The 24,465-nt window shown below is 37.0% G+C and overlaps 1 protein-coding gene across 1 annotated transcript in view; it reads right to left on the bottom strand.

Moving 5' to 3' along the window:
• Nucleotides 1-530: 530 nt before the first annotated feature.
• Nucleotides 531-24,465, bottom strand: part of ABHD5 (abhydrolase domain containing 5, lysophosphatidic acid acyltransferase) — a gene marked incomplete at its 5' end in the record, with an annotated part of 30,433 nt that continues 6,498 nt past the window's right edge. Inside the window, 6 exons of the mRNA XM_082499344.1 lie at nucleotides 531-3,654; nucleotides 5,974-6,160; nucleotides 6,722-6,833; nucleotides 10,316-10,470; nucleotides 13,400-13,772; nucleotides 14,047-14,132. Coding sequence (XP_082355470.1) covers nucleotides 3,565-3,654; nucleotides 5,974-6,160; nucleotides 6,722-6,833; nucleotides 10,316-10,470; nucleotides 13,400-13,772; nucleotides 14,047-14,132 — 1,003 coding nt within the window. The 3' untranslated portion in view covers nucleotides 531-3,564. The remainder of the gene's footprint in view (nucleotides 3,655-5,973; nucleotides 6,161-6,721; nucleotides 6,834-10,315; nucleotides 10,471-13,399; nucleotides 13,773-14,046; nucleotides 14,133-24,465) is intronic.

Here is a 24,465-nt window from a genome sequence, read left to right on the forward strand (position 1 = left end):
CACTGCCATGCTTCAACATCACAGGACAGGCTGATGGTGAACCAGCCAACATAACAGAACCCAACAAAATGACAGATAGTTGGAGGAGCCCCAAGAAATTACCCATTTAAATAGCAGTTGACTAATAGCCTTAGGCTTCTGGAGGCCCACGTTTTAATGAAGGCTAGCAAAATAGGCAATCCTGAATGTCTCTGCCCACGCATTGATTCCAGATGGTTTTATTATATTTAATCTTGTCTCACTCCCAGTCAAAAAGCTGAGTATCTGTGATTTGGAAGGGCTGGGAATTTGACAAACCACAATGGACCACAGAGAGCATTTCAGACAGAGACTGTCACATCAGTTCAGCCCGAACAGTTGTAGGAACCTTAAAAAGATAAAGTTTAAAAAGAAATGCCAGCATTGGTTTAATCCGAGTGAAACCAGATGATGGCATTTCTTCTATTTGGACCCATTTTTCCAAGCTCAACGCCTACGAATTCACCTTCTCCATTTCCATTTCACAATCAGACACAAACAGGGACTTTCTTGTGATGGTTGTGAATGTTTTATTATAGAGTCTTATCAATAAATTGCTTCTCTGAAAATCAGTTTTTCAGAACTAAAATCTAATCTGGCAGGGTTCAATAAGTAACAAGATGAACTCAGCCATGCAAACAAAATATTACTAAGTTACTTTAATAAAATTTTATCACAACAACCTCAGGAAGAAGAGCGCGTCCTGCAGACTTAGACAGTTAATCTTGGATTTTATTAATATTTCAGATTCTTTTTGTTATGCCCTGGCCTCTGGTACAAAGCTGTCTTCATTTTGATGCCAGAATGGCATAGATCTTTGGGTGAGTTTATGCCTCTGATTCTTGTCTTATTTCATAGTGCTGTAATAAAAATAGCACCATCAGTGTTCAGTGCTCACTGCGATACATTTAAGCAACTGGTCATTGCACTGAAACGGAACTTATGGAGAAACTGAGCTTATTCCTGGACAGTAATTGCTCACAAAAGGTCTAGCTCCCAAGTGTTTTAAGTATGTGCCATTCATTTTCTGTTCAGCACCTCTTATTATGTTTATTAAAGTAACTTTATTGGGTTATGTTGCACACAATAGGATATACAAAATTCCATCTTGACCTTCACAGCAGTATCTAATACTGCCTGGAAGATAACCAACAAACATTTTTTTTGTATACACAATCAGCATTCCGGGCTAGCAGCTACTTGTTGACAAATGCTTACCAGTTTCAGTTAAATACATGAAAACCTAAGAATAATGAGACATTTGAAAATAAACATTGCCGTATTTATGACATATTTTGGGTGGTTTAGCTCACCTTATTAATTACTCTTGATTTCCAGGGCTTAATTAATTACACACAAGTTTTACAAAAGCAACATCATGTCTTAACATTAATCAAACATAACATTTAAGATTTATTTTTTTATTGTGCAAAACTTAAGCAATAAGTCTTATTAGTACAATAAGCTGAAAAAGCAAGGGATATTTAAAACAATATTCACATTCAGTGTGCAATTTTTATCCCTACTTCCATCTTTTGATGTGGAATCTAGAATTCCCATCAGTAAGTGCTATCTGAAAATACCAATAGTTTGTTTCCCCTTTTGTTATTTGGAGGAGACTCAGAATATATTTTTGCATTAGGTTTTTTCACACAATTAAAACAGCCGTTTAAGTTGATAAATACAAATTAGACACTGAAAAGGGTTAAAAAATACATACTGAAAGCATCCACCTAACTGGTGGTATGACTGATAATTTATAGCTTATATTCAAAAATATAATTGATATTCTGATTTTCCATTTTGAATGTAAGATTTTAGCAAATAACCCCCAAATTTGTTTAAAAATTCTGGCATCTACTAGTTGTAAAAGTAATTTAATGCAACAGTTAATTTTCATTAAAATCTTTAGCTTGTTAGATATCAAGTGCTACCAGTCAAGGCAGTCACAAAGACTGTTTGATGTTTACATAGCACCATATAGATAAACATCTCCTTCAGAAAGAGAGAGTTATGTTTGGCTGGGAACATATGAGTATTTCCTGAATATTTTAGGTATCTTTGCCTTTCACATCATAAATATGTGTAACAATTCCTTAATTTGAGAAAAAAATGCACAGAATTCCACTCAAGCTTTAAGATGGTGCTATCCTTAATTCAAATTCTCTATGTATAAAAGTATCAAGAACTCTTCAGTAGTCAATTTAATATTCAAAAGCAGATCAATAGTTTTATGTAAACCTGTTAAAAAAATCACCACATCATTTGGCTTTAAAGTGACAAAGTATTTTGCTTAATATAACTTACTAAGCATGTGAAGAACTAATGTCAAACTACAATTTCAAAAAGATGCAGAGACTGGATTATCTCTGATACTGAAATACTTAATTAAAATATATAACTATATAAAGAATCTCCAAGAAATATAATTATGATTTGTTACAGTGGTATTTTTCATTTCAGTAATAATCCTTCCTATAAGGAGGCTGGATGTTAACTAAAACACACTAACCTATTGTAGTTCCCAGTTAGAGAACATCAGTATTCTCCCTCTGCCTCTCCTCCACTCTGAATTTACTAAAAAGCAGACTAGGTTTTCTAATTAAAGAAAAAGGGAACTATGCTTACTATCCAGATGGCCATTCCCTAGCCCTAATCAAAATCTTGTCAACTTATCTACAATTTTAGGTTTAGGCTAGTAACAAATCTTGCAGTAAAGCGTTAAAAATAGATGGAGTAAGTAACCAGCCAATTTCTGTATTTTTTAATCACTGAAATCTACATATCAAAATATTTATGGAAGCTCGAGTGCTGGTGACATCATTGACTCTTACAAACTGAGCCTTCCGTAAGTTGCACAGATGGAAAAAGATGCCTTGAGACAAATGGAAACAAAGTCCAACAGAAGAAAGATTTCCTAATATTGAGCCCCAATTTCTGACAAACCAACACGCATATTTCAGTGACAGACACTGCTCACTGTTTTGGCCCTGTCCCTCTCCCAAGATCAGCTTCACTCCAATAAAAAAAAAATAAAATACACCCGCTTAAAATACTGTATATGGAGTTCTGGATTCCAAAAATAAAATGACTAAGCATTTTCATATTCTAGCTATGAAACATCAACTAGAAAACATGAATGTTTATAAAGAAACCAAATTGCATTTTACACATTGTATCTATTTTACTATTGTATCTATACAGTTCTCTGTGTTAGTGGAGAATTCAGCATCTTTAGAAGTTCAACGTGCAAAATTCAATTACATTTTGAAGAAAATTCCAGTTTAAAAAGTTGTATGTAATTTCATACATGACAGACCAATAATCTAAAGACTAATCTCAAACAAAGCTGTACAAAATTTGCTTCAAATCTCCCTATACCCCCCAAAAAAGGCACTAAGTGGTTTAAGTGTGCAAATGGCTTCTTAGAAGAAAGAGTGTGCAAACAGAGCCTGTTCCATTAGCTCCGCATTCTTTAGTGATTTCCTAGAGAGTATTGGTATTAAATGCTATCTACGGGATGACTTCCGAAAGAACAGAAGACAGTCAATCCACAGAATCACAGATATCTTTCACTTTCTGATTGAAGTCTTCAGGTTGATCAGCATACACGTAATGACCCGCACCAAGGATAGCCTAGAGGACAAAGGTGAAGAAACAGGTCAAATCCCAAGAATGCAATAAACAAATAAATAAATACTGGGATAGGTGAAGAACCTAACTTTTACACGTTACCTACTTGATACATTATTACTTGAAAAGACAAATTTCAAAACTGGAACTGATCACTTGCACCCAGCCTCTGTTAATGCAGTTAGCACAACTGCTGCCAGGAGGTGGTATCGTACAGCCTAAACAGGACTGTAAACATAAGGAAAAATGAAAGCTTGTTTCACCTCTTGAAGGAACTCTGCTACACAGGAAAAGAGGGTAAAACTACTGCTCATTCAGCTGCATGCCTTGTTGAAAAAAAAACCACACCATTCAAGCAGACACAAGTCACTGCAAAACAAACTTAGGAGAACATGCTTTACATATCAAACTTCTGATTCATCTTCATCCCCTTCACCCTCTAATAGTTCTGCCAGGTTGCTCTTTAGTCCTGTAAGTGTTTGCATTAGAGAGAGCATCAAATAATTTGTATTCTCTTATTATAAAAACTATATGGAAGAGACCAAAGAAGGTACTAGGATAAATGATTAAGAACTCAGAAGCTTAAGTTGCTGGGAATTTTCTAGACTTGGGGAAGCAGATTTCAACTCTCTGAATTAATGACTACTATGTTAAGCAGGGACAGCTAAAATCCAAATAATGCAATATATGGGGGAAAAGCCCACATTTGTGACCTAGATTATTTCACAGCAACTATGTAACAAACTTAAGGGCTTAAGTAACCACACACAGGGTGTTTATCCTGTTTCTGTAATTTATCATTCTCTGCCAAAATTGGTATGAAGCAAGTCAGCACACAGTGTACAGCAAAGATACTTGACCTATTTTCTTTCATTTTCTAATTAGTCCAAGATTAATTGTATTTAAATCTATTTTTCTCTTCCCTCCATTAAAACACTCATCTCTAATTGAAGCCCATAAAAGTATAGCTACATTATTGTGTTAAAAAAATTCCACAAACTCAAAGTAAAAATTAATTAGAAATAAACACACATAATAAAACCCCAGAACCTCTGTCCATTTTAGCAAGGATGGCACTGCCAGTCCATGTCTCAGCCTCCGCCTCATGAGAACCCTTTCCCTCCTTTAAATGTCCCTGTTATTTCTACCACTCTAATTTACCTTTTAGAATCTGTATTTGGTTTGACAAAATTTTAACCTGGAACACAATAAAGTTTTCCACAGTCCCTTGTAAAAGCCATTGATCAGACTGGAAAAATCCCCCTGAATGGTATATGCTTATCCTAGCCATCTATTGCACGCTTTTTAACAGTGACTTTTTGTTACAACTTTCTCTCTGGTTAAGCAGTTAAAGTGACACTTTCCATCTAGATGTCAACATTTATGAAACGTATTTGTGCTCTTTAACACATGTAAACAGTTCAATAACAATGTCTTTTTTCTGAGTTCCAACTCTGATGTCAGCTGTATCAAGAGTATAAAATTTTGTTTGAATGACTTGGCATAGTATACTATTGACATCACATATTGTACACTTCTGCCCAGATAGATCTAGACATCAGTAAGACGACAGCTGGTCTATTCAAACATTTTATCACCTCATAGCATTGTAACTTATATGCATATTCAATTATCACAGCAGACTGATGTGACAATGCGTGAAGGTTACTTTTAAATTTGTTAGTTTTCATAGAAATCAACAAAAAAATGCAGTGTGCACATTCACATCTAGTTGCAAGTACACACATTTTAAATGATAATGCCATACCACTAAAGAGGAATATATTAGCTAGGAAGACAACACTATTTTTTTAATGATTGAAAGACGCTTACAAGTGTCTTTACAACCTAAGCACCAGGTACAAACCACTCGCGTATCAGAGAAACAAAAACATTATACAGACAGATTAGAAATGTTTATTAGAGCCTCTTCACTATGTCATACATGTATGTAGATATTAGGACTGCTGTGGTTTAAAATACAGACAAAACCCTGGATACTTACCAGTGACCACAAAAAAAACCCTGTATTAGCACACTGCAGAGAAATATATTTTGTATAGCAGAAGAATGACCTTGCTCAAAGATCTAATTCAGCTTCTAGTGCTACAGTAAGTTTCTTTCTTATTCTTGGAACTAAATACTCTTTTGTCTAGGTTGTCTCTTATCTAACACTTTTCTCTGTTACAGAAATCGGAAGTTATTATCCGGGGCTTTAAATCAAAGAGCCAGCATTTCCACAGTTGGTATAAAAAAACCCCGTAGATACAATTTAAACAAATCCACACATTAAACAAACAACTGCTTTAAAAATCAACTTACTATTGTCTTCACATATGAATTTGGTCTCAGAGACTGGATAGTGCTGCCAGAATTGCCATCTATACATGAACGTGCTCCATAGACCACAGTGATAGGAATGTCTCGATCCATTTGCGGAATCCGTTGTAGCATTGGCCTTTTTGCCCATCCATAAGGAATAGTCATGTTCTTGAAAGCTGTTTCACCACTTCAAACAATTCAAAAGGGTAAAACCAATTAAATTTCCATTGGATCTGCCTCTTCCCTAAATTAGAATATCTGTGCCTTTTGGTAACACAGACTGCAATAGTACACGAGGCTGGGATTTTTTACTATTAAGAAACATAAGTTTTCAAGGTCTGCATGTCATTTTCAACAGAAAGAACCTATGTTTTTACAGTACCGAGTGGTAACACTTAAAAGAATGACATGCCTTATTTTTAAAGTTTTCTAAGACATTCTTTACAAATTAAACCACTGTAACAATTTTTTTTATTACGAATTAGTAGCCAAACTCTCTCAGAATTAACACACAGGTAGTTCAGAAGAAACAGAGACTTAGGATAGCTTTTGTATTTTTCAGTTTCTTGAATGTAGAAAAAGTGCAATGCTATCTTTTTCTTAAATTAATACAATAAATGTTTCAATTTAAAAAAAAAAAAAAAAAGCATGCCCACTGTTGCCATGGCCATGGCCACTGAAGGGAGTAGCAGGCACTCAGTAAATGAAAGACAGACTTCAAAACATACACTCGGAAACTCATACTCACCTGGGTGACTGTACATTGCAGTGATAGATATACTCAGCCACGGTGTTATCATCAAACATTGATGAATATTTTCGCTTGAAATCCGGTCTTAAACGCTGAACAAGGCTTAATCCTGTTAAAACAGAAAACACTATTAGAGGAGGAATTAGTATAGACAAATTTATCAGATTGGCCAATGCTTTTCATTGCAACCCTCCAAACACGTTCCCTTGAAACTCTTGGCTAAGCTTGATGACTTCTAAACCAACGTTTTGTTTCACCACTTGCATGCCTTAGAAAAACATGATGGCATCACACCAAAAAGGAACGAAACATACATAGTCTAAACGATTTTATGCTGCACCAGAAGAGGGGCAATTCAATCCCTGCTGAATACATATGGTGAATGTTTGAGAAGGGCCACTGCAGCAATAGAGGAAACATGCAAAGAGGATCAGCAAAAGTGCTAAGCAGAGTATCTTTTTGGCACCAGTTTAGTCTCACCTGATACCAACACTGCCATTCTCTTTGCTCAGGCAGCACTGGGCGGGCCAAAAGCAGCCCACCTTTCAGAACCAGAAGGCACTGTTGAAAAAGCTGGGCTGGTTTTCTTCCTCAGATATAAATCTGTGCTCTCCTTTTACAGAACAGTCTTCTTTTGAAGCTTGTTCATCTAACTAGTGTTTAGTTGAAGGAACAGAAGTCTATGCAGAAAAACAGGTGTAGAAATCTTGACAAGAGTATAAGACACAAGAACTGGTATATATCAGGAGACGTAACCTAGGATAGCTATTGTCCCTGCTCTCTTAACAGCCAAAGTACAGAAGTGGGTTCCATCAGGGGCCAGTTCAGGCTTTCTAAAGTTAAGCTCCTATTCTGAATCACTTCTTTAAGGAAGAAGCATCTTCTAGTTGACCAGGTATTTGGGAAAAGAGCCTCAGCAAAGGCTAATCTAAGAATATTATTCATCCCTGAAAAGATAGCCTCGAAGTTTACCACTTGGGTTTATCAACTGAAAATACTGTTGTTAAACTATGCAATTATGATGATGTTACTTCTTCCCACCTATCCCTGGCCAAAGGCCTGGTACTATTTATGTAGACCTTGTCACAGTGATCTATGCTTTTGTAACCTGGAGATTATACTATTGCAACACGCCCTTATGTATGCTTTAAATCAACTTAGAAAACTAACACAGTGCAAGAGAAAATAATTCCCTTATGAAACAGCGATTTAAGTCCTGAAGTGGTGAAGATTTTGCAAACATTCTGCAATTTGCTCTGCTGCTTGTATTTTCTCTATAGAGAGTTCAGTTGCTGGACTTCTGTCTTTTTTCTGTCTGTTTAGGGTATTTTTCGAACACTAACGATAAAGCTGGCTTGGGATAAGAGTACCTGGAAGAGATACTAATTCTGTGTCTTCCCCTGCTATCATTATAGAGACCACAGCATCCACATTTCCAATAACCAAGGACTGAAAGTTATCAAATTTTAGCATTCACTTTCTGTTTTGATAGAAAGTGTTTTGTCTGTGGGTCCAATCACAAAACCGTTCTCCTTCCCTGGGAATTTACACAGGAGAATGAAACAAGGAGACAAGGCACCTTGGAAGGAATTTTATAATTAAATCATACTGGTTCATTCTTGTAAGGTTTATTGAAGACACCCTCAATTGTCTCGCTGGTGTTTTCCACAGTGTTTATGGAAACATTGAAAGAAATACTAACACTGAAGACTGAGTGCCACAAAAAGGGTGTGGTCACAGTGACATTACTGATGTCCTGAGGAATTTTTAGGCATTCAGCTCTAGGAATGGAATTCACAAACTCAATCTAGGCACTGAAACCCCTATACTGTGAGCCTCCTAGGTGACTGTTCCAGTTAAGAAGGAAAACATGCAAATCAACTAACTGGAAACCACTCAAAGAAAAAGATCTCTCTTGATTCTATCTCTCTCCCAGGTTTAAGTATCTGCCTTCGGGTCTGATTAAATATCCATGTGATACCATCATGGTATCCCAAAGAACCTGGCTTCCATTTAAGTGCCTAATTCATACCTTTGAACAAGAGCAAGTGGCTTTATAATGAGGATCAGACAGCTACACCTGCCCAGAAGCTTAAACACATGTGCATATAGAAGGAAACCAGGGTTTGGTTCAGTGCCTTCATCACGTTGGGTTTCATGCCTACCTCGCAGCATAGTGTTTAAACTTACCCTTCTCTAAGAACTATGCTTCACCTGTCAAGAATTGCACATTAAGATGATGACGGAAAACTTTTTTAACACGTGGAGCGAGAAATGGATGAAAAATTTTGAAAAGTGCTGCCCTCCACAGTAACCTGCAAGTGAGGCTAGGTTGGGGATACCTTGCCAAGACAGGGTCTGTTGCTGCAGCATGGTTTTGATGCACTTACTTGCTAAGGGAGACAGCTTCAGCTTTGAACTCTTCCATGCGGATTGATTTATGCATGCATTTGTTATTAGATAAAAGGCATTAAATCAGTGCTTATCAGTCAATATGCTTCATGTTGTTTTGTTAACCAAATTAGCATTTTACTTTAAAAAAAAAAAAATCTCTGTACAAAACGTGGTTTGTCTGAAAAGCTAATTTTGTCACACTTGCAAAAACAATCAAATAGATCAGCATATTAAAATACATACTCTATAGAAAGATATTTAGGAAACAGATGTGGTTTAAATGTAAACAAAGCCTAGAAATGTCATTAGTTTCTCTTCAGAGTCAATACTAAAAATGATGAAGAGGCGAGTTAATTGTAACTTGCGAGGGGCCTGAAGGCTATCTTTTTCCAAGCCTCTCCAGCAGATACTCCTGTGGTACAGAGTAATAGACAGATAACCTCTTTCCCCTCTAGAAGGAACACATACGATGAATTTAAGATTTGATCACAGCTTTCTCCCCACTCCCCACATAAACTAATACCGTAGTGGTTTTGGTCAACCCTACCTAGTCCTAATATTAGGGTATACAGAGTTTATCTAACGTCTCATCAGTGCTGTTGAAGAAATGTAGAAATATGAAGGACAGACTGCCACTGTAATGCAGGACACCAATGAGACCCACAAAATTTGTTAAAGTAGTACGAAAATGGCTAATGGAAAGAACCCAGTTTCAATTTAACTTCTCTAAACTCAGGCCAAAGACAAATGAGTTTGAGAGACTGCCTTCTAATGCTAACCAAATTTGGAAATCCTGTTTGTCCATCAAACTGCAGTTGAGGGGAAACTAAATGGACTGTGACTGGAGGCAACCAGAAATAAAACCTTTTCACATTCATGCTTCTTTGACAGCCTTCCCCAACAGATGTCCACATAATCTGACTCACTATAATGGTAGCCTACATAATATGATGTAGCTTGCTATAAACTATCATACTAATATTTCTAATAGAGATTACCCTCTTGTATTTCTAATAGAAAAAGATTGCCTTCTTGTCCTAAAGAGTTCATCTTTCTTCAGCCCCTCCCACTTTTTCCTCCAATTCTTTTCTCGGTGGGTGATATGGGCTTGCAACAAAGCTTATCTTAATCTGGTATCTGCTCCATGTTTATGCTTAATGAAAACAGAAACAGTATTTAAGAGTAGCTAAAACTCACCAAAGGGTCCTGCTATCCTCAGACCAGCTAACGGATTAAAAGGACTCAATATAGCTCCTAGTGCTTTGATCCAGATTGGAATTGGTCTTTCGTGATCAGCATTGTCAGGCCTCTCTGGAAAACCCCATGGCTCCACTAAGATAAGATGTTTGACCCTGTTGGCAAAAAAGGTTCAGAGGTTTAGAGTATGTTAACTTTTCTTTGACTGAGTACAACAGAAATGTGTTACCTATGGACTATGCAACCTGTTTTAGTCACTTCTATCACAGTGGCTTATTACCTAGTTTCTGATTCATCAATGGTTTTGCTTTTGATCGTTAATTATAGAGAGACTGAATTGCAACTTGGAAGCTCATGTCACAAAGAGAAATTCAGTATTCAATAGATACCCACTGTCATACACATTTGAGAAAAAGGCCAGTCTTATTTCTATTTTTAAAAAGAGCCTAATCTATATGCTTAGTCAATATTATTTGCAGGAGCAGTTTAATTTGAGAGAAAAGAAGATAACTGCATCTGTTTCATTTAAGTAAACTTGCTAAAAGTCTTTCTTTTCCAAGCCATCTACGATCTCTGTTCTAAGAGATGCAATTTATCTGAAAAATTATTTTATCAAAGTGAAATTTGAACTGAGAGAGGCAGAGCAAAATTAGCAGATATTTTCTAAATTTATTGATTTTAGGTCATGAAAGAAATGTCAGAGAGACGATTTATAAAATTATTACTTAAAGGAATCTCAGTACAGAAAGCATAGTAGGAGTCTCCAGCACATGCAACTATCAATCACTTCATGCTGCGAGACCCCCTCAAGCAAAAAATCTATTTCATCTTGGTAGATTGGAATCATCCATTTCTGTTTAAACCCATAATAACACCAACTCTAACTGTCCTAAATACTGCCAATTTCTGAAAAAGTGACTCTTTAAGTATAGTTTTGCATATTTAAGGTGATTTTCCATGCAAGCTTCATCATCTTTACTTTCCTCTTCATGACTTCCTTCTCTTTCAAAGCCATGAGATTAGATATCTAATACAGAAGAATTCTAGTGCCTAAAACGATGTCAAAAGTGATTCCAAAGGCTATTTTTGGACTATAATCAGTTGGGAAACCAAAAATCTGTGCTTGAAATGAGGGGTTGAAAAGGATTAACCTCACAAAGATGTTTCTTGGCTGTCAGCTCAGCCTTGAGCATATTTGCACACAGCAGCAAACACAGTAAGAAGACAGGGCAGAATTTAACCATACAAACCAAGCAGGAGATTAGAGGCTAAGGAGCGCAAGCAATGAGGAGCTGTTCAGGACAGAAACACAATCTGTGCACAAACTGTGGAATTAAACATAACACGGGTACCACAGGAATAAAAATAGAGTAAGCTTTTTTCATGTTTCCTTTCTTAATACTTTCCTTCCTGTTTGGCATTTCTTCTCTTGGTAAGCAAGCCTAAAACATAACCCAGGGTAACAGGAAGTTGACCATGAGAATCGTTCCAAAAGTAACAGTCCAGAAGTTGTAGTATTTGAAAATCATAACCCACCACCACCCAGGAATATTCTAAACGGGAACCTTTTTGGATTATTAACCTCAGATGTCCCATGAACAACTTGGGTACAATGTAGTAAATTAACGGATCATCTAAGCTTGGAGAAACAGATCTACTTTCCTGACAATATGTATCCAGAATCCCTTAAGCCTCTAATGCATTGTTAGATAATCTGGCTGAAAGCTGTGCTATATTTATCACTTGATTCAATGCTGTCTTATGATCCTACCAGTCAATTTGCTAATTTGATGGTGTTAGTTTAATTTCAGAGGAACATTAGTAATGTGAGACCACAAACTGAAACACTCACAAATTAACTAACCCCTCCTCAAGCACAGTGAGGCATGAAAACAAAGTGTCACTTTCAATATAAGTCAGCAGGGGGCAGAAACAATATCCCATCCAACAGGGATAGGATAGTGCCATTTATAGATATTTCAGAAAAAGGGGTAAAGGAACTTGTAAGTGATCCCTAAAAGAAACTAACTACAGCTAGCTAAAAGTTGTTTTATGCCCCAAAGGGTAACAGGTTTACATTCCTAGAGCAGAGGACTGCATTTCTTCATGCAATTCTGCATTGAGACATATGCCTACTTTCACACATCATTTCCAGCTGCATAGGCTAGCGGTCGCCCACTTGGAAAGAAAGAGGCAAAGTGTTTTAGGAAAAAATCTCCAAATGAGAGACAAAGAAATGTATATGGTATAAATTGATGTGAATAAAAGAATAAGATACATTTTGTATAGTACAGAATCTGCCATACAATGTGGAAAGCTAAACTTATATTCCCGCTTTTTCACAGGAGTCCACTATGCGTATCTAAACAAAAGCAATGTCCTTTTTGATATAGAGTGACCCCAGTTGGTGGGATCCTAGCTCACCAGCGGCTATATAACCAGACTGTATCATAAAAAGAGACAAGTTACTAGTTTACGGTGGAAAACATGGATAATCTGTTGGCCACAATGCGGTGCAGAAAAGGTTGATGAAATGCAATTACGGGGCTGCTGCAGCTGGGCTGTTTTGCAAAGAAGAAATATGAAGTGACACACAGACAACTCAAACAGTCACTAAAATAATTTTTACATCATCATGCTGGCACCAGGCTTACTGCTAGCATATAGGCATAAATTACCTAGGGGAAATTACATTCAGAAGTTTCAATGTTATCCATAATAATGGGAAGTTTGGCAGAAACAGGCCTATTTTCCCTTCACAAACATACGTTTGATCAGAGATTTCACCAAACACTTACCCATAAATACAATCTTTGCTATTGTGCCTGGCAAGGGAGTACTGAACAAAACCAAAGAGGTACAGAAAAATACAATGAAAAACATGTTTACCCTATCTATTTATTTCTATTCCCCTGAAAAGAAACCATATAATTAATACTTTGGGCTTAAAATTCAGTATCAAGTTTCTTTAAATCAGCACGGTCATTTACTTAATCTATGAAGAGCCTGATGAAATAAAAGCTGTATTAAAATCACTAGTCAAATATAGAAAAAGAACCCCTTAATTCCTTTATTTTCACATACCTTGATGGGTATTTTAATGAGTAGGCAGCAGCCAGGAATCCACCCAGGTTGTGTCCAAGTAAAATCATTTTTTCTAACCCCACCTCCTTTCTCCATTCTTCTATGGATTCCACAAACTGATTTTCTGCTTCCCGAGCATCAGTGTCAAAATGTGGTCTACTGCTACGTCCAAATCCCAAGAGGTCAAAAGCATGAACGGTCCTGTTCTCACACAGATCTTCAAAATTGAGAGCCCACAGTCCAACACCTCCTCCAAACCCATGCAGGAGAACAAGCGGAGTTTTACGTGAAAGGTCCGGAGAGAATGTCAGTGTCCATATTTTATTTCCGTTAGATATATACACATACCGTTTATTGTATGTGCTTGCAATACCTGAAGAAAGAATGGGAAAAAATGATGTTGCTAGACATGCCTGATAAAATATGAAGTACATTCTACAGAAACCACTCTCTTAAATAGGAGCTTCCTTTCAAAGGAGAGAGCCTACAATCAATCTAAATAAGGGAACAATGAAAGTCTAATTCTAAACCTGTTTATTTCATCACAGTGTAAAAGACATATTTAAAAACATCTTTGACTATATTTAATGTAAATTTATAGAAAATCTAGTTATATCTATAAATCTTATTAAAAACCAAAGACTTACATTTTAGCATTTTGTCCTCAGCTTCTTTAAGGTGTAGCAGTGATGTGGGACACCAGGCAGGAAGCCAGCTGAATAACCATCCTAACCTACAACAGCAACATAGAATAAAAATTTCTTGAGCAAGATGGCAATTTTTTTGCATCATTTGATGCTTTGAAGACATTTCTTTTGCTGCTCTTCATAAAAGAACCCATGTAAACTACACGCCACGCAGGACAGGACTGCACAGTGGGAGGGAATTCACTTTCTCCTGACTTTTATAAAGTTGTGCCATTATCAGAGGTGTTCTTTCAGTGCTCTGTTTCTCCACTGTGTGTTCCTTATCAGAGTGTACTGATCTGTCTCCGTCAGAGCAGGCTTCTTCTGAGAACCTGGAGACATCAGCCCTCACACCGACTCGACAAGCCTGGAAGGATATGTAACACAACCATTGAGGTTTCCAGCCTCCTCTCATGTTCCCTTGGAAGTCAGCCTGCACACGCATTACCTTGCGCGAACCTACTATTTCCAAAAAAGCAACAAACCGTGTGCTTGACAGCCTAACCTGAACTGATTCATACACTAGATAAATTTAAAAAGTGAAAAATAAGCAGGTTTATTCTAGCAAAGCAAAAACCTGGGGCCTTCATTACCAACTTAGAAACAAAGTCCCAGAGGAAAACAAAACAGCATTTTCTATTCCCCCAACAGAAGCTGCTTTTCCAGCTGTCAGTTACTATCTTGGTAGCACTAGCTCGACCATGAGAGCAGCGGGAATGACTCAGCTCGCAGCACTGCCTCACCAACAGTGCTTCAAAGGACACAATTGGGTACAGCTCTTCCTGAGTGCTAATTCATCCCTTGTTTTCAAGACGCAATCCTCTTTTTCCCCCTCTCTCACCTGTTTTTGAAGTGGCTCAGACTATCAGTGCAAAGGCTGCTACTGTAGGTCCCCAGATCATTCCTCATAGGGAAGAAGATAAGGCCACCAAATTCACAATCAACTTACTTTCTTTAGCACCTTTTTCCTACACTGAACTGCTTTCCAGCTAGTTACATCGTTTTCAGGCTTGAACGCTGCAAATATTAGTTGTACAACAATTAATGTTAAAAGACTGTAAGGTTGGTAATGTCCAATTTTTCAGAGTGTACACAACACATCAACAATGAATTACAGATCTGGCTCCTCAAGTTCTTTATCCAAAGGACCTTCTCCCCACCTTTTTAAGGGGCTGAGCTACTCCAGCTTCATAGATACTTAAGTTTATGATGGCATCTAAGTGTTTTGCTGCCACGTTAATCTATGCATTTATTTAAAAGTAAGATTTTTAAGACGTTAAAGCTGGCACCAGCCAAAAGCAATTTCACCAGCAAAAAACTGTGAAATCTGAGTTTAACAATATCACTAATTGTGCCCAATGTTATGAATTACTCTGATAAATTATTAAATAATAGCTATGTCATCACCCTTCTGAGCCAAACTTTCTGCCAGTTATATGCTCAACTAGGCATTTTCATTCATAACTCTTAAATCAGAAGCACAAAATCCAGTCACTATTTCCCCAAAGCCAAAACTATATGAAATGTTTCTCTTTAAAAAAAATTTTTTTTACAGAAATCTATAGCTGCAACATGCCAACATGAAGGCAGTGCAGAGCCATGACCACAATGAAATAAAAATGAAATCTACACAGTCCCAGAATTTTATTTCCCAGTCTTAGGGAGACACCTGGATAACTCAGGAAAGATATTTAGAAAATTGTATCAGAATGCGAAACTTGTAACACAGATGCACACTCTTTCGTTAGTTATCAGTACTGTTTATAAATACTGAGATTTTCATTCAGAAGACATCAGATACATGTCTTGCTTGACAAATACAGTCAGCAAGCAGAAATGCTTAAAATAAAAATTATGTTTGCAACTCATTGATTCTGTACCAAGTGAACTAAAAGAGCAAGTGAAGAAGACTGTCAAAAAAAGTGATCACTTTCTAGAAAGTTATTTAAGAAAATATTTAGTTACCTATATTTGAGATTTAATCTTTTGCTTCCCCCTCCTCCTTCCAAAAATGATTTCCCACATTGCTAGATGCTTTCCACATGTGGAGAACAATTAATTATTTAACCTATTTGAATAATTTCTCTCATAGCACTATTTAATCTATTTGAATAATTTCTCTGATAGCTTTGGAAGACTGGAGTGTGGCTGTATCGTTTCTTTTGTACATCTGTGCTAAATGTCTTCTAAACGCCCACAAGAATGTCAACGGCTTACATGGCCTATCATTTTTACTTCTGTGATATAAAGTTAAAAGAGCTAAGTAATGTCAAAAAAGAAGCAATGGACCTTTCAAGGCAGTGTGCTCACCAGCAATGGAGCTGAGATATGAAAGAAAACTAAAGATTTCAGCAGTAGTTTCACATTATAAGTGAGTTACCCGCTGCCAGAACAGGCAAACCCCACTATGGTCTCATGACCCACCACTTCGCAGACACTCTGTTTCCATCCTTCTTTTTACAAAAAGTAAACTCAACAGTAGAATTCCATATTTTGAGGAGATAAGAAATCCATTTGGCTTAGCTGCTTGCTATGTCAAAATGTGTGAAATAAATTGGGCAAATGACAGCCCAAATCTCTATCATTTTTATACTGATTGTACATATGGGTGTTACACGCCAAGTTACCAAGGCACATAACCAGTGGAATTTAACCTGTATATTCATTTGTGGCCATGAACTAACATAAACCATTGTGCACATCCATGCTAAAATAGGCAATAATCAGAAGGGCAGAGCATGCCAGAGAATGCCTCCTTACATCTCCTATTTGGGGTCAGTTACACTTTTCACAGCCACCTGAAAAAGTCTGGTGTACCAGAGGCAGGAAAAATCAGAGGCCAGCGGGGGGGGGGGGGGATGCTGACCTGCTGGGCATTCAAAGAAGTCACCCTCTCTGCCAACAGACCTCAACACTTCTTGTAACACGTCTGGGGCAGGAGACCAGAAGGTAAGGGAAAGTGCCAGAGACACCCACTGAACAGCCTTAGACATGGAGAAAGTCAAGGTGATTAGTGTGAGGCTAGATTAATGAGACCATCAGTAGCCTATGCTGATGACCAAATACATTAATAAATAATGAAAACAAAAGGGACACAGGCACAGACATCTGACAATATGGAGCTGCAACCACTATGCACCCCTGGGTCCAATCATAAGAAAGGATAAAAATAAATAAATAAAACAATTACTTAAAAATAAATAACAATTACTATTTTTAGACATCTAAGGAGTAAAGAATAAGTGAATATTGTGTAAAATGTAACGAAGTTATAATACTGCTTTTCCTTAGATGCTTGAATGTTAATTTGAATCAAGAACTTGCTGTCACAGCACAGCTTAAATTGCCCAAGGGTTCAGTTCAAAAGAACTGAGAATCAAGTAGAGGCAGAGGCATAGTGAACCCGACCCACCCATCCACCTCCACTAATTAGGTCAAACTGGATGAAGAATGTGGCAAATAGGTAACTCAGATACTACCATTCTGTCAGCTAGATTAATCCTGTTTAGCTTGGTGAAAATTCATTACTTGCAAGACAACTGATGGATCTGTAGCCAGTTACAAAGTTGACCTATTGCACAAAAATCTTATGAAAGCTTAGATAATACTGAAGAATTGAAAACATCTATTGTAACATTGAGGTATGCACTCAAACAGCTGAATAGTCCATCCGTACATATAAATGTATGTACACGGAGCTCATTGTTTCACTTTTCAACCTTACAATTTACTTACTCAGTTACATGAATGCATGGCTTACAAGATGTATTAAGCTTAAAATCATTCAACAGGGGTTATTTTCCCATGTACACTATCACTGTAGAGCTAGTTGTAATAATCTATGCAAAGCCTGTGTGGCTAAAAAGTAAAACAAAAAACCTGTAAGCAACAGAACTCCACTAAAGCAGAGTAAATGAAAGCAACACCATTTGTTACACGATGATTTGTCAAAAATTGCTGACCTACCGAGACAGGACACACAGAGATCTTTCTACAATACTGAATATAAAAATCGGCTTTTCACTAAGAATTTTGAAGTTAGTAAGGTAACCAAAACTCTCAATACAGACTGAGAAACAGGTGCTGAAACATGTGTTAGTGACAGAATTGTGGAGAGTAGACTTCCCTGTCATGAAGATTACTTGGACTTAAAAATTACATCAGTAGGGAAGCCAGAGCTCAGGGTATGCAACAATTACACAATAATTCACAAGCAAAGGATTACGGGAATGTAATCGAATGCGTGAGCAACAGAGCTGCATTATCTGTTTTTGTCTTGTTCTCAGCAAATGAACGTATTTAATATTTTAACTTTTTGCAGACAGCGTTGCAAACTATCACGTATTTAGCTAGGGAACAAGCCCAAAAAATTACAAAGCTGAAACACTAAGTGAACTCACTGGTAAACCTTTTCAAGCTTTACCCTTTACCCTTAAATCTTATTAGAATCAAGCTGATCTTTCAGCTGACCCTCTCCTCTCCTGACTCTCAGAATTAATTCCGGCTATTTATAAGGAAAGAAAGAAAATCAAATTAATGCAGAGAATCTGTTGTACTTTTTATGCCCAGCATCAAGAGGAATGGCATTGTGATTTTCAGGGCCATCCAGCTGGCATGGCAGTTACAAACATCCATCAATTCAAGCTAGCCCCAAAAAGAATCTTGCACTTTAACAGAAAACAAGGGTAAGCTAGTGGAAAGACAGCTCAGACTCTCCCATCTTGTTTCCACACAAAGTATTTTTGAAGTACTGTGCTAGCAAAGGAATTCAGAACTGCCAACGTGCTGAAATCTAAATACAATGAGCATCATAAGGCTTACTCTTCTAAGGTCTTACATAACCCCATCACATAAAAACACTTACGCATTGCACTTCAATGAAACTAGTCATATATTTGTGTTCTGCTGAATTAAGGTTATAGTGCTCAGTGTTTTATCAAAACAAACCCTAAATACTTCAGTATTATCATTAATCCATAACTAACACTCAAAGGAGATCAATAATTAAAAGAATGGAGCAACCACCCACAGGAAAAAGCAACTCGACCCTTTCAATTGTTACAGAAACACTAAGAATGGGCAAAACAGGAGGAGTAAAAAGGAGCATCACGTATTCATAATGGGGCAAAAGGTCAACATATCAAATTTAGGGCCAAAGTGCCAACTTAAAAAGTAAACTGTTTTACCGTAATGCTCTAAGGACACTATGATTAACATAGGATTTTGTATGGATGGATGCTTAACTAGAGATACACTTTTCTCCTTTTCAATAGCTGCTTCTTTTCTCTTTTTTTTTTTTCTTAAAGAAGAACAGTAGAAATAAGTCTGTTTACTGAATGTTTTCTGCATTTTCCTCAGCATAAGCAGTAGTAGTAGTCTACACAAAACCTAAGAGGTAAGTAGGATGTGGTTTCTTTCATCAGCAACACCAGCAACTTTTCAGAGCAAATTTTATTTCTGGTTACCAAATTTCAAGTTTACGGGTTATAACCTGAAACAATACAAAGCAAAAGAAACAGTCAAGGATAACACAATCATAGAGGATTTTGTGTGTCAAAACATCAGGGAAAAGTAGCCGGTTTACATCTGGCTAATTTATGTTCAAGATAGAGTTAAGTTATAATACGCTTTTCCTTTCCCATTTCATTAATTTCATGGCTTGCAACACCAGAATACTGAGTGCTGTTCACATGACTGATTACAGCAAGAATTAATGTTTCTTTATTAACATTTACCAGCAACACTACCATTACCAAAAAAAAAAAACCTATTTAAGTAAAGAAAAATATTTTTCTTTCCAACATTCACTATATCCAAGTTTCATCTTGTTCTCTATTTACTCCCAGGAGAAGTTCTCTTGAATGTAGGTTGTTTAACAAATCACTGGGAAAAAAATGCAATAAACCTATTTCAAACTAGTGTGTGAAAGAACAAGAAAACATGTTTCTGCAGTAAAAAGAAAATAAAACTCCAGTAAATGGAAAAGTAAACTCGAGGAGATACAGAAGTAGCAACTATTTTCAACTCAAAGAAGTTTTAAAATTGTTATATATTGGAACTGTGTATCTCTGAATCAAATTTGATAACATTTTTCTGTTTGGTAACACAACATTAAATGACTAATAGTGATAAATTTAAATTTAAAATGCATAAGGTAGTACTACTAAAATTAGGATGTCACTTAATCATTGTGGATTTAATGTTATGAACAGGTTCAAGATCTTCTATGTGGTTTCAGCCAAGCCAGCAGTCTCTTTAGCATTTCAACAACTGTAATCATTTAAAATCTAAGAAAATTACAAATTCAAGCTTGGTACAAATTTAGGCAAAGCAGAAATCTTGCTATGACAGAGGAAGCTTGGGTGAAGAAAGTTTTAATGTAAAGTAAATAAAATATATTTTTAAAGACCAAGATTTTCTGTTTAAAGAACACATAACAATATAACGGTGAGATTTTATTAATTATAAAATGAAGTAAAAACTACAAAGTAAAGCACGTTTAATTGAAAATGAGAGAATGTATTACTGATTAGCATGAAAGCAGACTCCAATTTCCTAATTAAATTTGTAAAGTTTAGGAAATTAGGAAAATATGTTTATCATGTGGAAGCAACACGCTCTGCATGAAATCGAGAACAAGATGCAGCAAATAAATACACATTAGACTTAAGCCTTTGACAGAAGTAGTCAACTACAGTTAATATTCAGTGTTAGTCTGTTAGGTCAAGGAAAGCCAATTTTTAAAATGAGAAAGATAAAACACACAGAGAAGTCCATGTGTTAGTCCAGCTCTGAAAAACACCCTACTTCTGCATTTTCATTCCTGCTTGGATCAGTATGTGATAAACTGGGTGATGTGATGCTTGAATCTCAGGGCATCCTTACTACCAGCAGATCAAATCAGATCTAAAAGCTAACTATTCCCTCTATTTTGCCAGTTCAACTATTTCTGTGGTTGCTCTCTGTCAGGTTTGTGAAATGATTCAGCTTTAAAAGAAATGATGTTTTAAACCAGATAATGATGGAGACCCAGCTGACAGAGAAGCCAAACAAGCAGGCCTATGGGCTAACAAGATGGAAAAAAAAGACTAGTGCAGCAAGGTGGAGGACAGCAAGCTTTAAAGTCAGAGCTGCCACTGACAGACAGTAACATATAAACATGACCTCAGTCAGTCTGGATTTAACTGGGCAGGGATGTCTCAGGAACGAGGCTCAAGATATGGTTTCATGAGAACTTTGAGACCATAACCAATTTTAGGAGTCCTTGCAGTCCTTCATTCCTGTCCCCAAGGTGCAGCATGGTCTTTAGCACTTCAGTTTTCTGAGAATAATGAATACAGCCACAATCACTCAAGCACACACAATCTACGTACAGTAACTGTTACGGCAAAGGCTGTATATTCGGGGGCAGAGCTTCTGCATGAGGGTGACAGAGCACTGGGACAGTCTGCACAGGAAGGTTGTGGAGTCCCCTTCTCTGGAGATTTTCAAGACCCGCCTGGATGCAGTCCTGAGTAATGTGCTCTAGGCAATCCTGCTTTAGCAGGGGAGTTGGACTAGATGATCTCTAGAGGTCCCTTCCAACTCTGAAACTCCGTGATTCCATGACTGTGAACAATAGAAGTCAGAGGTAGTAACCACAACAGCAATTTGAATGAGATGTTCCTAGGACAAAAATTAGGCTCTGGCAGTTGCAGACAAACATGAGGAGAAGAAAAATATTCCATGTTCCACTTCATAATCATTGCATGAAAAGACCAAAAATGTTGTAATCCTCAGGGAACGACCTTGAGAGCATATTAAAGAGACAAGGCCCAGAAGTAAGAATTAGGAATATGGTATGTGGAACAAAACCTCTCAATCCTTTAACACGTCCGTTTACCATTCCCACGAGGCGAGAAAAAATGTATGAAATTGCCATGAATGAGCTAAAACAAAACCAATTTTTTTCCCCAGATGTCATTATAACCCTGCCTATAAAGTTCTGTTTAGATGAGTTTTGAGCCAAGATGTTCTATGCAAGTAGATGTTGTGAAACTCCTGGATACTTCAGTAACATTAAAATAGAATGTTTTGAAAACCTCTGCAAAATATTTCTAGGAAATGTAATGTACATCAGTCTCATTCCAACAAAAAGCCCATGATAGGTTATTTCAGAATATTGCTACAGTAGGACAGAGGTAAAAAACAATGCATTCCTCATGTACTTACTGCATCTTGAACTCTGTATTCGGAACATTCAATATCAGAATGTAAAAATCCAGAAGCAAAATTTTATTACTGTCTCTATTTACATTACCCCTGCTACATAGCACTATCACTTATCAAAATTAAACCTGAGAATGTAAACGATGAATGTGAATCCATAACCAATCAGCATTTTCTGGCTATTTTAGTGATACTGAAATTTATGCTATTATTTAAATTTATTTGAGCAACGTGAGCATTCAGGCAGTGGAGAGGACCTAGAATTTTGCTCCCATGGTGAACCTCAGCCATATATATGTCTTGCTGTATATCTTGCGTCATTGTGGCCTCCTCCTCATTTTCTTCTCTGTCTCCTAGTATTGCCTTTCATTTTCTTTTATCCATATGTATCCTTTTTATAAGTTTTTGTCATTTCTTCCATCCCCTTTCTAGTTATACCCAAAGATGTCCAGTTCAGGGCATGTGCTTTTTCAGTACGAACCACAAGAATGAAATTTATGCATGGACCGCCACCCACGCCTACAACCTGTAACACTTATACTGCTTGCAAAGTAGCTGAGTTGGGACCCAATGCAAAAAAACATTAAGCATGTATGCGATAATGAAGAAACCACATGTGTGGTCATACAGCTATCATTTATTCCTACTGTTCACCGCTATATAGGTTCCAAATCTACAAACAAGGGCAGTGCTCTACCGTCCTTCAAAACATCACAAAGTTCTCCACAGTCAGGTTAAAGTCAGGCCACAAATATACTACTGAGCAGAGAACTAATTAATTCTAACAAGCTTTCAGAAACACTGTTCCTCCCTAACTTACAACACACTCTCTAACATACAGGCATTTCCCCTTAAAAACTTCACGGTTCACTAACTGCTAACAGTAACCAGCTAAGCAAGCCCTAGGTTATTTCCTTCCACTTTTTCTAAGGACTCATTATTTTGATTTAAAACTAAACTCAAACACAACCTATAGAGAAAAATCATATCGGCAACTACAGACCAGGTATGGAAGAATGCAGAGATAAAGATGCAGAGGAGAGGAAAGGAGAGAGCTGCGCAGTGCCACTAAAATTATTCAAACTTGTGACAAAGATCAGGTGTGTAATACACAGGTTAGGTACCACTGAGGACCTACATTCCTCTGCCTCCTCTGCAGTAAACCAGCATCTGATAGAACTAGGCATTGTTAAGTGTTTTTACAAACTACACATGGCACATCGCATTCAAAATTTGTGAAAAAAGCATAATTAAAGAAAATGAAAATTTCTTCTCAGTGCCCTTCAGATGTTACCTAACTTTCTACTACTTTCGTTTTATTCACCCACCTACTGATGTACTCCTGCTGCCCTTCAGTTATTGCATAACCTCAGCCGTGCTTAAACCTTACTCGTCAACCTCCTCATATGTCCAGTGACAGAGGCCTGCATTTCACACTGTCCCCGAGTTCCATCAAACAGAGCAAGAACAGAACACATGTGTAACAGGCTCCTCTCATAAATCTGCACCATTGCCCATCTACACTCTACCCTGCTTATCTTTTCTTTACATTCCATAGTGTATTATGCACAATTTAAATCACAACTTACACAGGAGATGGATGTTTTTTTTTTCATTTTTCCATAAGGAGCCATATAAGAACACAAATAAAAGATTATCTAAAGCACGATTATTTCCCTTAGATTCAAACATGCTATACACAAACCCCACTTATTCCAGTGTGAATAAGCACTGAAGACAGGTTGTTTCACTGCAGATCATTAGAACATCTTCTACATTGTGTTCCTTTATCACAGTCACCTATAGTGACTAACGGTTACCTACGTCAGACTTCAGGAACCGGTATTCACCGTTTTGGGCTACCTAGCCTCATTTCTACGTCTTGGAAAATCTAATAAGTGCACAACCCTTTTCATAACAGACTGTTTTGTGTACATGCCTACACTGCAAATGCTTTAGCTGTCAAGGAAGTGTAAGTAGTCTTAAAAATCGGTAAGAAGTTAAATAGGTCTAAAAAGTCATTGCATCAAATGTCTCCTTATAGAAAGGTATGATATAATTAATAAGCCTTTAGTGTCAGTACGACACAGTATGACTTACTAAATGTAATCAAGAAAAAAAATTCTTCAACCGTCTGCTAGCACTAATCCACCCCATTTCTTTTTTTTCCCC

Source organism: Vanellus vanellus, assembly GCF_965231255.1.
Source record: "Vanellus vanellus genome assembly, chromosome: 2".
In the NCBI taxonomy this organism is placed as follows: Eukaryota; Metazoa; Chordata; class Aves; order Charadriiformes; family Charadriidae; genus Vanellus; species Vanellus vanellus.